Consider the following 13,967-nt stretch of genomic DNA (forward strand, 5'->3'; position numbering starts at 1 on the left):
TTCTTGTGCCAGTACCAAGCTGTTTTGATTACTATGGCTTTATTGTAGATTTTGAAATTTGGTATTGATATTCCTCCAGCAGTGTTCTTTCCGTTGAGGAGCGTTTTTGCTATTCGGGGTCTTTTATTGTTCCATATGAATTTTTGGATTGCCTCTTCTATTTCCTTGAAGACTGAGGTTGGAATATTGGTAGGTATCACATTGAATTTGTAGATAGCCTTGGGAAATATTGCCATTTTCATGATGTTGATCCTTCCAATCCAGGAGCATGGGAGGTTTGGCCACTTTCTAAATTCTGTTTTGATTTCCTTTTTCAGGATTTTAAAGTTTTCATCATAGAGGTCCTTCACTTCTTTGGTTAATTCCTAGGTATTTTATTTTTTCTGGGGCTATTTCGAATAGAGTTGTTTTCCTGATTTCAGCCACGCTTTTCTCATTGTTGGCTTACAGAAAAGCCATTGATGTTTGAGGATTAATTTTATACCCTGCTACTTTGCCCAAGTTTCGAATCAGCTTGAATAATTTGGGGGTGGAGTCTGTGGGATTCTTTAAATACATGATCATGGCATCTGCAAAGAGGGAGAGTTTTACTTCATCTTTCCCTATTCGGATCCCTTTTATGTTTGCATGTTGTCTTATTGTTGTAGCTAGGCATTCTAATACTAAATTGAAGAGAAGTGGAGAGAATGGACATCCTTGTCTCATTCCTGAGTTAAGAGGAAATGGCTTTAGTTTTTCACCATTGAGTATAATGCTGGCTGTAGGTTTGTCATATACAGCCTTTATTGTATTGAGTAACGTTCCCTGGATTCCTAATTTTTCCAGAACCTTCTTCATCATAAACGGGTGTTGGATCTTGTCAAATGCTTTTTCTGCATCTATGGAGATAACCATATGGTTCTTATCCTTGCTCTTGTTGATGTGATGAATTATATTAATTGATTTGTGTATATTGAACCAGCTTTGCATCCCTGAAATGAATCCTGTTTGATCGTGAGGTCTGATTTTTTGGATGAATTGTTGAAGTCAATTGGCCAAAAGTTTGTTGAGAAGTTTTGCACCAATGTCCATCAAAGAAATGGGTCTATAGTTCTCTTTCTTCAATGAGTCCCTGCCTGGTTTTGGGATTAGGGTTATGATGGCTTCATAGAAACTTTCAGTCATTGAAGAGTTGGAGGAGTATTGGTCTGAGTTCTGCTTTGAAGGCCTTGTAAAATTAAACTGTGACACAATCTGGTCCTGGGCTTTTCTTGGATGGGAGGTCTCTTATTGCTGTTTCTATTTTGATGCTTGATATGGGTCTGTTAAGTTGGTTTAAATCATCTTTGTTTAGTTTGGGCATGTTAATATTTGCTAGAAATTCATTCATTTCTTCCAAACTTATTATCATAAAGGTTTGAAAAGTACTCCCTTATAATGTTCTGAATCTTGATTTTTTTTCTGTGGTGATGTTTCCATTCTCATCTCTGAGTTTGTTTATTTGGTGTGTTCTCTTCTTTTTCTGGTAAGATTTGCTAAGGGTCTGTGAACTGTGTTAATTTTTTCGGAGAACCAACTCTTTGTTTTGTTGATTCTTTCTATAGTTTTTGACTAATTCATTTAATTCTGATTTAATTTTAATTATTTGTTTCTGTCTATTGGATTGAGGTTTGGCTTATTGCTCTTTTTCAAAGCACTTCAGGTGCATCATTAAATTGTTGGTTTCAGATCTCTCCAATTTGTTGATGGAGGAACTCAGAGCTATAAATTTTCCTCTGAGTACTGCCTTTGCTGTGTCCCAGAGGAGCTGGTACTTTGTTAAAATGAACATTTGAATTTCCGTTCTAATTTCTTGCATGACCCATTGGAAGTTCAACAGTGTGTGTTCAGCCTTTGTGTGTTACAGGATTTTCTTTGGTGGCTTTTGGTGTTGAATTCTAATTTTATTCCCTTTTGATCTGAGAGAATGCAGAGCATAATTTCATGGTTTCTGTATTTGGCCAGATTTTCTTTGTGACCTAAAATGTGGTCTATTTGGAAAATGTTCCATGTGCTGCTGAGAAAAACATGTATTCTGTTGCTGCTGGGTGAAATATTTTGTAGATATCTGTTAAGTCTAGTTGATCTATGCAGTTGTTTAGATCTGAGATTTCTCTCTTGAGTTTTGCCAGATTGATCTATACAGCAGGGAGAGTAGTATGTTAAAGTTCCCAAAAATTAATGTCTTTGGATCTATATGAGATTTTAGGGAAAGTAGTGTTTCTTGGATAAATTTGGGTGTTCCAGTATTTGGTGAATAGATATTTAGAATTGTAATATCCTCCTGTAGGAGAGATCCCATTATTAGTATGTAATGTCCTTCTTTATCTCTTCTCCCTAATTTTAATTTGAAGTCTATTTTATCTGGTATTAGGATTGCAACTCCTGCCTGTTTATGGGAGCCATTTGCTTGGTAGATTTTATTCCAGCCTTTCACTTTCAGAATATGTTTGTTTTTGTGGTCAAGGTGTGTCTCTTGAAGGCAGAAGATAGAAGGGCCTTGCTTTTTGATCCAACTAGACAATCTGTGTTGCTTAATTGGAGACTTAAGTCCATTAAAATTGAGTGTTAGGATTGAGAGGTGTTTGGTATTACCTACCATGTTATCCACTTTCTTGGAGGCTGTGCCTACTGCTTCATACTATGCTTACCTGATATTTTCGGGGCTGTTTCTCTGCCTTCATGATGTTCTTGTTGGTTTTCTGTGTGTAGGACATCTTTAAGTACCTTTTATAACACTAGTTTGGTAGAGATATATTGTTTGACTTTTTCTTTGCTGTGGAAGGTTTTTCTTTGTCCCTCTGTTATGAAGGATAATTTAGTGGAGTACAGTATTCTTGGTTGATAGTTGTTTGTCTTTAGGGCATGGCATACATTATTCCAGGCTTTTCTTGCTTTCATGCTCTATGCTGATAAATCTGTAGCTATTCTGATTTGTTTACCTTTATAGGTGATTGATCTTTTCTCCCTGACAGCTTTAAGGATCCTTTCCTTGGCCTTTATTGATCCTGTGTGGATTATGATGTGACAGTGGGATGTCCTGTCTGGTCTGGTCTATTTGGGATCCTAAAGGTTTCTTGTATCTGAATGTGCCTATCTTTTTGTATGTTTGGGAAGTTCTCTGCTATGATTCTGTTAAATAAATTTCCCAGACTTTTAGTTTCCATCTCTAGGCCCTCCTCTAACCCCATTACCCTTAAATTAGGCCTTCTGATTGAATGAATCTATCATATTTCCTGGATTTGTTTTGAATACTTGTCTGTTCTTTCTCTATAATGTCTAGGCTGTCTTCAATCCCAGAGATTTGATCTTCTGCATGGTCTAACTACTGTCAATACTCTTTGCTTTGTTTTTTTTAATTTCCTTTCTTCTAATTGACTTGATAACCTCAATTTCTTTGTTGGAGCTTTGTTTTAGCTCTTGTGTGGACTTCTTTACTGCTTTGCTTTGGTTTTCAGTGTTTACTCTCAACTCCTTTAGTAGAGTAATTATATTTCCTTAGACTCCCGTTCCTTCTGTTGAAATTCATTCAACTTTCTCTTTGTGGCCTCCATGGATTCCTCCAGTTTTGTATTTGTGGATTCCATTAATCCCTCTATTAATCTTTGGTTATTCTCATCATGCTCATGCAATTCCTCTATTAATCTTTGCTTAGCCACATCATTCTCATACAGTTCCTCTTTTAATCCTTGGTTAGCTTCATCATGCTCACACATTGCCCTATCACGGTCACACAAAGTCCTTTGTAAGCTTTCAATATTTTCATTCACCATGTTTCCCAATAGTGTTTGTAGAGCATTTTGAGGACTCTTCTCTGGATTATTCATTAACTTCTCTGTTGACTGTTTATCATGAAGTTGCTTGACTTGCCATTTTTCTAGTGTTTCTAAGACTCATTCTGCCCATTTGACTATGAAAGCACAACCAATTCTGAGCTAGAACACTATTTTAAGACAATCATCAGCCCAGAGCCCAGTAGTTTTACAGAGTTTTTGACACAGTCAAAATGAGTACAGATACAATCTAGTTCAACAACAGACCACTAAGGATCAATGAGCTAATAAAATTAAAGAAGGGGTCAGGGATCCAGAAATTAATAGTTATAGGGATAATAGTGAGGAGAAAATAAGATTAGAACAATGTAGGGAGAGAAAGAAAGAGAGGGAAGATATTTAAGACCTAAATTCAGAGGGAGGAAAAAGAAAGGAGAAGAAACAAAAAGAAAAAGGAAAAAATAAAAATTAAAAAATGAAAAATGAAAAACAAAAATTATATAAGTATAATGAAATAATACTACAATTAAAGGAATTAAGGTTGATAATTGTGAATTAAGTAATCAATATCTGGATTGTTTGCATACAATGAAGGATAAGGTCTAATAACCAAAGATGGGTACATATCAGTGATTAAGTAGAGAAAATAAAAGGATCAAAGGGAAAAGGGAAAAAGAAAAAGAAAAAATGAAGAAAAGAAAAAGGAAAGAGTAGAAAAAAATTTAAGTAGAAAAAATAATTTGATTTATTTTAGGGATCTTGTGTCTCCCCTGTGTCCATATCGAGTCTCTTGGTAGAGTCTCTGGTTTGTTTGTGGTGTTTGGTTTTCCTGTTGGTTAGTAAGTTTCTTATACTGTTTTTTGTGCAAATAGATATCCAGTTTTCTTCACACTATTTATTGAGGGAACTATCCTTTCATCATTTCCTTTCTTGGAAACTTTGTCAGAAGACCAAGTAACATTGAATGCATTGATTTACTCCTCATCTCAATGCTCTATTCCATTGGCTTGTGTGTCTGTCTTAGGTCAGCAACAGGCTTCATTTATTACCACTACTAGTTTATACTGCTACTAACTGTGTAATGTGTTTTGAGATCAGTTAGTGTGAAGCTTCCAAGTGTTGTTTTTCTTTCTATGGTTACTTTGGCTCCTAAGTATTGCTCTGTGACTTTATGAAAAATGTGTGGATGTTTCCTTCTGTTTCTCTGAATCATCTCACTGGAATTTTGATATAAATTTGTAAGTCACATTGACGTAAGGTTTATTTTGACTCTTATTTCTCCTAATCCATAAGTTTGGTGTATCATTCCATTAACCTATATCTTTCATCAGTTCACTTAATTCTTGTCTTACAGTTTATAGGATATAGATATTTTATCTCCTTGATACATTGAATATTAAATTCCCATGATAGTGCTATAAATGTGATTACAGTCTCATAGAATATTATTATTATATAGAAATGATATAGATGATTGTGTGCAGATTTTGTGTCTTACAAACTTGCTAAATTTTTGTTAGTTTTTAAAGTTTGGGTTTTGGAGTCTTTAGGGCTTCTGCATATAATACCATGTCATAAACTGAGAGAGATAGTTTTCCTTCTTTCCTTAAGGTTTAGATGCTTTTTATTTCTTTTTCACCCCTCATTGCTCTGACTAGGATTCCCAATACTGTACATCAAAGCACAAAAATCTCAGAGAATGAACAAAACAAGTTCTTTGCAGAACCTAAACATTTATTTTTATTTTATTGAGAATATAAGTTTAAATAAAAACTAAATGCTAGAACCAAAATAGCATTGTGTTCTGAGTTAGAGCACTCCTTCAAATAAAATAAAGTACATTAGTATTCCTTCCTCAGAACAAACTTACTACTTTTGTATCCTAGAAGCTTTTTTGTTTTAAAAGCCATCAATAATTGGCATCAGTTAGAATTTCAGAGGAAATTTTAGTTGGTGGAGCTTGTTATTTTCTCCCTTAAACATTCCAGAACTTGTATGCAAGAACATTTATGAAAGTATGTATGTCATTGGTTCTGGCTTTATCTAAAATTTCTGGGAGGAAAAACAAAGAATTCTTTTCATCTGGATCCTGATGCAGCATTTTTATCTTATTTGCTTTTAGCCACAATGTTTCTGTTTACAGCATGTGAAATTCTCTACCCAGAGCAAAGGTCCTGGCATTGATAAGTCAAACCACAGCCCCAAGCAGCTGAATCAAAAGCAGAGGCCAGAGGCCACTTAAACTGTTCATTCTTAGAGGTCAATTCAGATTCAATTTCCCTGTCTATTGCTTTTAACACTGATTTGTCTTACTAGGTGGTTGACGAGATTTATCCCCAGACACCAGAAACATGCACTGCTTCATCCAAAAGGCAGAAGCACTGGATGGGGCTCATTTGATGCAGATCTTTTGGCACGATGGGACAGAGTCCCTCTACCCGGCTGTGTGGCTGAGAGACAACTGCCAGTGCTCTGAATGTTATCTGGATTCTGCCAAAGCTCGGAAATTGCTCCTGGAAGCTCTTGATGTGAACATTAGTATTAAATGCTTGGTATTTGACAGAAAAAAGGTAATCACCTTTAAGTTTTCTCTTCCTTCTCTTTCACATTAGCTAAAAGGACTTGTTTTCAATAATTTTAAATAACTTTCGTTTCATTTGGTTGGATATGTAACCATTTGTACATTCATGTTTATAAAGTGCTTTGAACAAATTATGCATGCTCAGCCAATGGGAGCAAATGTTCTAATTAGTACTACTACAAGATTGCTCATTATTCTTTCAGTGAGTGGCAGCTTGCTTCTGGGACTCCATTTATTCACCTGTAAAATCAGTGAAGGTACTGACATAGTCTATTTATGGAGAGTTATTCGGGATTCAATGAGATAAAAATGTTTATCATAGGGCTTGGCATATAGACAGCACTCAAAGAATACTACTAGTTCATATTTAATCAAGTTTATCCATAGATAGATGTGCATGGCTTACCCTAAATGTACTGTACTCAAAAGCCATACAGATGTAGCCACTATTCCTCTTTTCTCTTTTCCAGATTTCCTCCAGTTCTTATCCAAAGAGCAAATGTAACCAGAAAAACTCTTGTCCTCCTCCCAACCTAAGGACTTTATTTCCAATTCTCACTATTAATATTAGCACCTTATCATGAGAAGTTTTGGGTATACAGATTTAGAGGATATGGAATAAGAACTTCTAAATTCCATTTCTTACATGTATTTTATTGGCCTCAGATACAGCCCCTTGACTTGCTCCCAGCAGGGAGGATAAAAAGGTTAAATTTCAGTCCGGGATTAACTTAAATTATACTTAGAAACTGAACAATAGTAGAGAACCAAAACAGATAGTAGCATAAGGTACAAGTAGGTGACATTTCCTCTCTGTTTTATAAGGTTTACATCACTTGGCCCAATGAGCATCATAGTGAATTTGAAGCTGATTGGTTGAAGAAAAGATGCTTCTCCCAACAGGCTAGAGCAAAACTCCAAGAAGAATTGTTTTTGCCAGGTAATCCTGCTGTGGTCTTCAATATCTTTTAAAATGAAGGATCTTTTTAAAAATTTACTATTAGTTTAATTTCACATACTTTGGCTATGGTATAAATTTTTACTACATGTATATACTGTGTATCAAATCTGGATAATTCCATCTCTTTTGTATGTTGTAAGACATTTACAGTAAGAATTGAGCTTAGCCACAAAATCAAACTTTTATGTTTTGGTTAAAATAATAATTTTAAATGCTGCCAATACAGATCATTTGGGTAAACAATGAAAAGGACAGAGCAGTTCTAGAAGTACTAAGGAGGTAGGTATAAAGCAAGTGCAGCACCCAGGGACGGCACTGGGCCCTGAGTTCAAGCCCCTAGACTAGTACAAAAATTAAAAATAATAAAAATAAAAATGCAAATGCAACAGACTTATATCTCAGTCACCTAGGGTTAACTCTTGTACTCCACAAATATTCCACAAACCCATCCCTACAAAGGGGCAGAGTTTGCCTTCTTAATAAGATGTCTAAGGCCAGAACAGCACAAAGTTCAATCTCTAACCTGGTATCTACAGATGGAATGTTATGATTATTGTGCCCATGAAAAGGGAAACACAGCATTACATATGAGAGTATGTGTATTCTTCTACCAGCACAAGCACATTTCCTGTGGAAAGTTTCTATGAGTCTTCAGGCCATCTGTAGCCAATAATAATGTTCAAGAAAACATTACAAATGATAGATGGTGGGGTGGGAGCAGGGGCGGGATGTGGAGGCAGGGCAAAGAAAATTTTAGTTTTGAACTAAGACAAAAAATACTTAGACATTTTAAATACAATTTGGGGGATAAAAAATAATAGAGCCCAAGTTGTATCAATGGCAATCATGAGAAGAGTTAAGGTTTACTCTCTCTCTCTCTCTTTCTCTCTCTCTTCCTCTTGCTCTCTCTGTGTCTCTCTCTCTCTGCCTCTCAGTCTTGCTCTCTCTCTCAGTATATGTGTGATCTGGTGAATTGTAGCTGGATAGTCCATGGGTTAAAGAAGAACTTTAACAAACTCTCTTTTGTTATTATTGTTTCTGTAAAGATGATGTTCAGACGGTTATAATTACCTAAGTCAGATAATGAGTATATTTTCTTAGTGTCACCTCTTCCCTCATTTTTTTCAGTTTTTCCCTCATATGTGATGATTTTTAAGTATTTGTTAGAACTTCAACTTCTGCAAAGTTTACCTAAATGTTTTTTAACTGCTGTTAAATCATTGAATCATATCAACAAGTGACCATCTTGTTGAATTCTATAACACTTCTGCTGGGAACTTAGAGTTACACACTAACCAGATATTTTACCTTACTCCTGTCCAATCTGGAATTCTCAAACATCTATGAGAACTCAGCAGTTTACTGATGAGCAAAGGTCTTGCTCATTCAACAATTTGAATTACATAATTTCAACACTTCCTATAAGGATCAGTCAGAGACTGATATACTGGTAGTATATCCCCTTCTGTCTTTAAGCATACACCAATTTCATCAAGTACTGAATTCCTGTATTTACTACATTTCACTGTTCTGACAACTGACCTCGTTTTGTTCTAGGATTTTGTGTGTAAACTATCATTACCCACTGCTAGCTGATTGAATATATCTATAAGTAGTTAGAGGAAACAGAGGTTTTTTTCTGCTTTCTTCCAAAGAATGTGCTGCTAGATTCTTCTCATTACATAACTTCATAACAATTGTCTGGGTCAAATTATACTCTCTTGATTATGTGTTTTTTTAACATTTAATTTAGAACTATTTTGGCACCCCTAATGTTTTTTCCCTTAATTTTGTCTTGATTTTATAATCTTGTTAGGTTTTACTTTTATTTCCTTCAGATTCTTTTTTAGGTGATTTTAGGATGTAAAAGCCAACATTTTGTTATTATCACGTAAGACTTTAAGCAGTGCAAAAGGATACAGCCACATCCCTCCATTAATATCACATGACAAGTAAAGTTTTAGAGCTTGTTTGCTCAGTATTATCAGTCAGTAGCAAAATGGAAATTATAGTAAACTCAGTTAAGTAGTGGGAAAAAAAATAATCACAATGACAGCCATAATCATGAATAATAGGATAGCTGGCTCCTATGTAGACACTGGAAAATACCTCAATGGTTTAGAACAAAATCAGATTTTTAAAATGTATTTTCAAGCTGTGCAGTTGATGGATAAAAGAAGACATTAATGGGCCATTTGGGGGGATATTGGTCTTTAGCTTTTTGCTTATGGAATTTGATACCTATTTTACTGTTGTTGGGTTATTTTCGAACAACAATATACCCCAAAACATACAAATAATGTGAGTTATATTTGTGAAAGGATTTTGAATTCTAATCCTCACTGTGAGGCTCCTTTCCTAATCTTTCCTTAATGAGGACACAAGACTTTTCAAGGTACAGCGTACTTTCCTTTATCTTCTGGCCTGGGTATTGAGAGCAAATAAGAAAAGACAAATGATCATCAGTCATGGCACTGATCATGAGACAGTCACTAGAGAGATTACTTCACAGCTGAAAGTAAGATATGGTGAATAATCATTCCTCATAAATATTTATGCAGCTGTATGTATACTGGGTACTTTTGTAGTAGGGACTCTGTAAGGACATTATAAGGAAGGTTAAAAATGGTATGAACTCTGTCTTTGAACATTTAAGTCTAGTGAAGTATAATCATAAAAACAAGTGTAATATGTTAAGTACATTAAGACTGCATTAAAAGTTCATGATACCATAGAAGAAGGGACTTCAAGAAAACCTGATCAATTTGGCTAGGAAAAGAAACAAAGTAAAATTCTGCACAAGTAGGAAAATTATTAAAATATAAAATAGGTTTTGGAACCTTCAATTAATTTACCATTGGTATTGTTAAACTTGTTAGGCAACAGAGAAGGGAAGACACAAACTCAGACATAGTTCAAGAGCTATACTTGGTCCTTAACTGTTAGGCAAGAAAGTCCTCTCAGCAAAAAGTTCAATTAAAACATTTCATATATCTCCCAGGTCAGCATTTTACAACTCAGAGAAATGAATTCACAGGTTTTAGACCATTATAGCCATAATTTTTATTCAATGTTTTAAATTGTGTGGAGTCACAATTGATTTTATTCAAATGAATATATTTTTTAATTGACAAGTCTATAAATATAATCCCAACATCTTGTTTCTTATTGTAGTCTCCCCTCTCTGAGTGCTCCTTTGGCCCTGGGTTTTGCATTTATCTGACAAAGAGAACAAAAGAGTCAGCTTTATATGGTATAATGGTCTTGGGCTAGGAATGGTCTAATTGTAGACAATGAAAATTTAACAAAGAGAGAGGAGATAAAGGGGTAGAATTCATATCAACAGAATATATTTATATAAGAGTTTTTTATCCTCTTCTTTTATAGAAACAATTTCAAAACTATTGAAAGCCAGAATATGAGCATTTCCAGTCATAGAAAGCTGAAGCCTTTAATACAACATGAGAAACATGAAGGTTGTTTTTAAAATAAATTACCTTTTAGCTTCCCTGTAAAATTTGGGCATAATTATACTCATTGTTATAACTGGGATGTAAAACTGCTAATAGCTAATTGACATAACTAAAATGAGAAAATTACTCTGTAGAATGTTTATACAAAATAATCTAATTAGTAACTTAATAAATTTATATCTGCAATTCACATACATCTCTAAGTGTTTATATTTAAATTTTCATTCTTTTTATTAATACTTAGGGTCAAAGCGAGTGAATACTTGTTTTCTATGTCGTTTTGTAGTTTGTAATTGGTTCTAAAATATTTTCTATTAACATCTGATTTCAATATTATTTGTTGTGGAGAACTGAAATTGAAAAAGTTGTCATTTGAAGAAAATCTTATTTTCATTGAGTCATCATTCTCCATTTTCTCAGCAATCCAGAACTGATTACATGGCAGGACCAAGAAGGATTATTACTTTTTCAATCCTATAAAACTGTCTTCTAGGAGAGCCATTCTTTACCATCCACTTAAGCAGAATACAGCCCTTCAGTACATACCCATAATCTTTCCTCGTTTCTAAAGAGCTTGCTATGAGAAGTGAAAAGCTCAGGTAACTGTTAGGCCCTCCAAAATGTATTTGCATTGCACACAGGAAAAGTAAAGTTATACAAAGTTCTCCTTTCTTGATTTGAACTATGTTTACTTGTAGATGGAGATTTTTCTTATAGAGCAAAGAACACTTAGTTTGCTTCAGGACCATTTTCAAAGACCTTTGTCAAAATGCAAAAATCACATGTATGTGTGGTTTTCGCCTTAATTCATACATATACCAAACCTCTTGTGATATTTTACCCTCATTTCTATGCCCAGCTATTCTTGAACACCTTCTTTCTGAGATACAAGTCACTAGAACCTTGAAAAACTTACAGAATTCATTGGACAAGAAGTAAAAGAGTACTTTAAAAGAATAGCATCCCCATAGGGAGGAAAAGAGATCTGTTTCTTTCCTCTTAGTTTCCTTTCCCTTTTTAGGGACCGATTTGGGGGTTAATGAGGCCCAAAGACTATGTTTATATATAGAAATAGGGTCAGATTGGCTGATGCCCTGCAGATTAGATAAACTATTTCAAAGCTCATTTAAGTACAGTTGGATAAAAGATCCTTACCTCTTGAAATAACACATTGAAAATCATCATGCTCCATTCATGAATCTTTAAAGAACCCCTTTGTGTCTTTTTGTTTCTGAGCTCAGGACTCTGGAATGTGCTTAACCCTCAGAAGGATATCATGTACAAATGGTTCCTTGAAAGCCAGCATGAAGCTTGTGCATAAGTTTTATGATGTGTGAAGTTCATGTTCAAGGAAGTATTTATTAGAAAGACCATAAGTTAAATTAGGAAGGCCAGCTCATACCTTAAACCTTCCATCATTTTCCATTCTTTTTATGTATCTAGACCCAAATGTGTAAATTTATTTTTAAGGTAGGCTCCTGACAAAAGATTTAATCTAGTAAAATGTATTTTCTCTTAGTGCCCCAATAATTATTTTTGCAATTGTGGGGCAAATGTTTTTAAATTGTTCTCTTGATGTTAAAATTTAATATTCTGTACAGATATCACATAATGACTTCCCACGTGGATTTAAGGAAATATGGTGCTATATCTCCTGAAAATTAGAGTATTTTACATTCAAAACAAGATTATGATCTTGGCAACTAACTGATCATAGCACTGTCCTTGAAATTCTCAATTCTTGATAAGAAATGTACTCATTACGTGGCTCATGTAACTGTAGCCCCTCTATACAGTATTTTTACAATAAAAACCTACAATAAAAGAAGTATGTGAAGACGTTATGTGTGGTCACAGGTTCTGTGATAAGCTGGGGCTCTTCATTTCTGATGTGAGCAAAACTCTTTCCAGGGTACTCCAAAATGAAAATTATGGTAAAGAAAACAATTGTAAACTCTGAAGATTTTTTAAATCATTGTAAACAGGCTAAAGGTATCAAAAATGGATAGATACATAGATAGATACATAGATAGATAGATAGATATTATAATCATAGTCTGAGAGTAGAAACTTGAAAATTATTTGTAGTCTTGAGTATGCTGTGTATTATGTTGATGGCCTTGCTTTTTACTAGAGTCTCTGAAAATGGCTTATTTTCTACGTGTGTGTGTGTGTGTGTGTGTGTGTGTGTGTGTATGTGTGTGTGTGTGTATATATATATATATATATGTATGTATATAGAGAGAGTAATATTTGTTTCAAGGATCTACAGCTTTTGCATCATTAAAAGAAACAAGATAGTAAATTTTCATTAAAATGTGCTGTAAAGATATATGTTTCCTAAATAGATCCCTCTTGAATGCACAAATTTCTCATAATACAAACTCAGACTCAAACATAACTCAAGCACAAACTCCACAAACACAAACTCAAGGTTTTAAAAATATTAGCATCTTGTAAGAATGTTTTAAGTCCCTGTTTATCTCCCCAGCACCTAGTCACTCAAATTGCCTGAAAAGTGATACTGGCCTGAAGTTTAAAAGGTCTGGACCACTGACTGGATTGGCATAAATTAAAGAAGAAAGGCTTGTTGAATTTAAACCTTGCAAGAGCAGTCTTGTGCAATGAGCCCTACTCCTTATATTTTCTCTGAATTAAAAAGCCTTACTAGCAGCCAACACTTTTCTTTAAATGCCGACACTTGAACAAGTTCTGACAAAGTATTCCTCATAACTTGTCCTGCTTTCCTTTATAAAGGGCAGAATAAGCTATGGACATCCGGATGCAGGATATTTTAAATCAGTATTTTAATTCATAAAATGTTTGTATACTGGTATATATACAAACTGATTTGAGCCACTGTAGATTTGTGTACTGGGAACTACTCTCCTAGATATGGCTAACTACCTTTGGAAATTATTGATATATAACTCAAACCTCTGTTCCATTCTTTACAAAATTGCAATGCTAAAGTTATCTATTCCATATTCTTGCCATCAAGATTAGAAACATGGTTAGTCTCTGTGCCTGAGACCTAGAAAGTTTTCAACAAATATTAGCTATCATTCTTAATGTTACTATGGGTATACTGTGTGCCAGGCACTGTATGAAGCCTTTGTATAATCACACTGCATGGTCAAAAATGACTTCAGGATAACTAT

The 13,967-nt window shown here is 34.5% G+C and overlaps 1 protein-coding gene across 1 annotated transcript in view; it reads left to right on the forward strand.

Annotated features, from left to right (window-relative positions):
- Positions 1–13,967, forward strand: part of Bbox1 (butyrobetaine (gamma), 2-oxoglutarate dioxygenase (gamma-butyrobetaine hydroxylase) 1) — a 57,247-nt gene that overhangs the window by 10,504 nt on the left and 32,776 nt on the right. The window contains exons 2-3 of the mRNA XM_013019600.1: positions 6,108–6,361; positions 7,198–7,312. Coding sequence (XP_012875054.1) covers positions 6,143–6,361; positions 7,198–7,312 — 334 coding nt within the window. The 5' untranslated portion in view covers positions 6,108–6,142. The remainder of the gene's footprint in view (positions 1–6,107; positions 6,362–7,197; positions 7,313–13,967) is intronic.

This window comes from Dipodomys ordii, unplaced genomic scaffold (genome assembly GCF_000151885.1).
Source record: "Dipodomys ordii isolate 6190 unplaced genomic scaffold, Dord_2.0 Scaffold46, whole genome shotgun sequence".
Classification (NCBI taxonomy): domain Eukaryota; kingdom Metazoa; phylum Chordata; class Mammalia; order Rodentia; family Heteromyidae; genus Dipodomys; species Dipodomys ordii.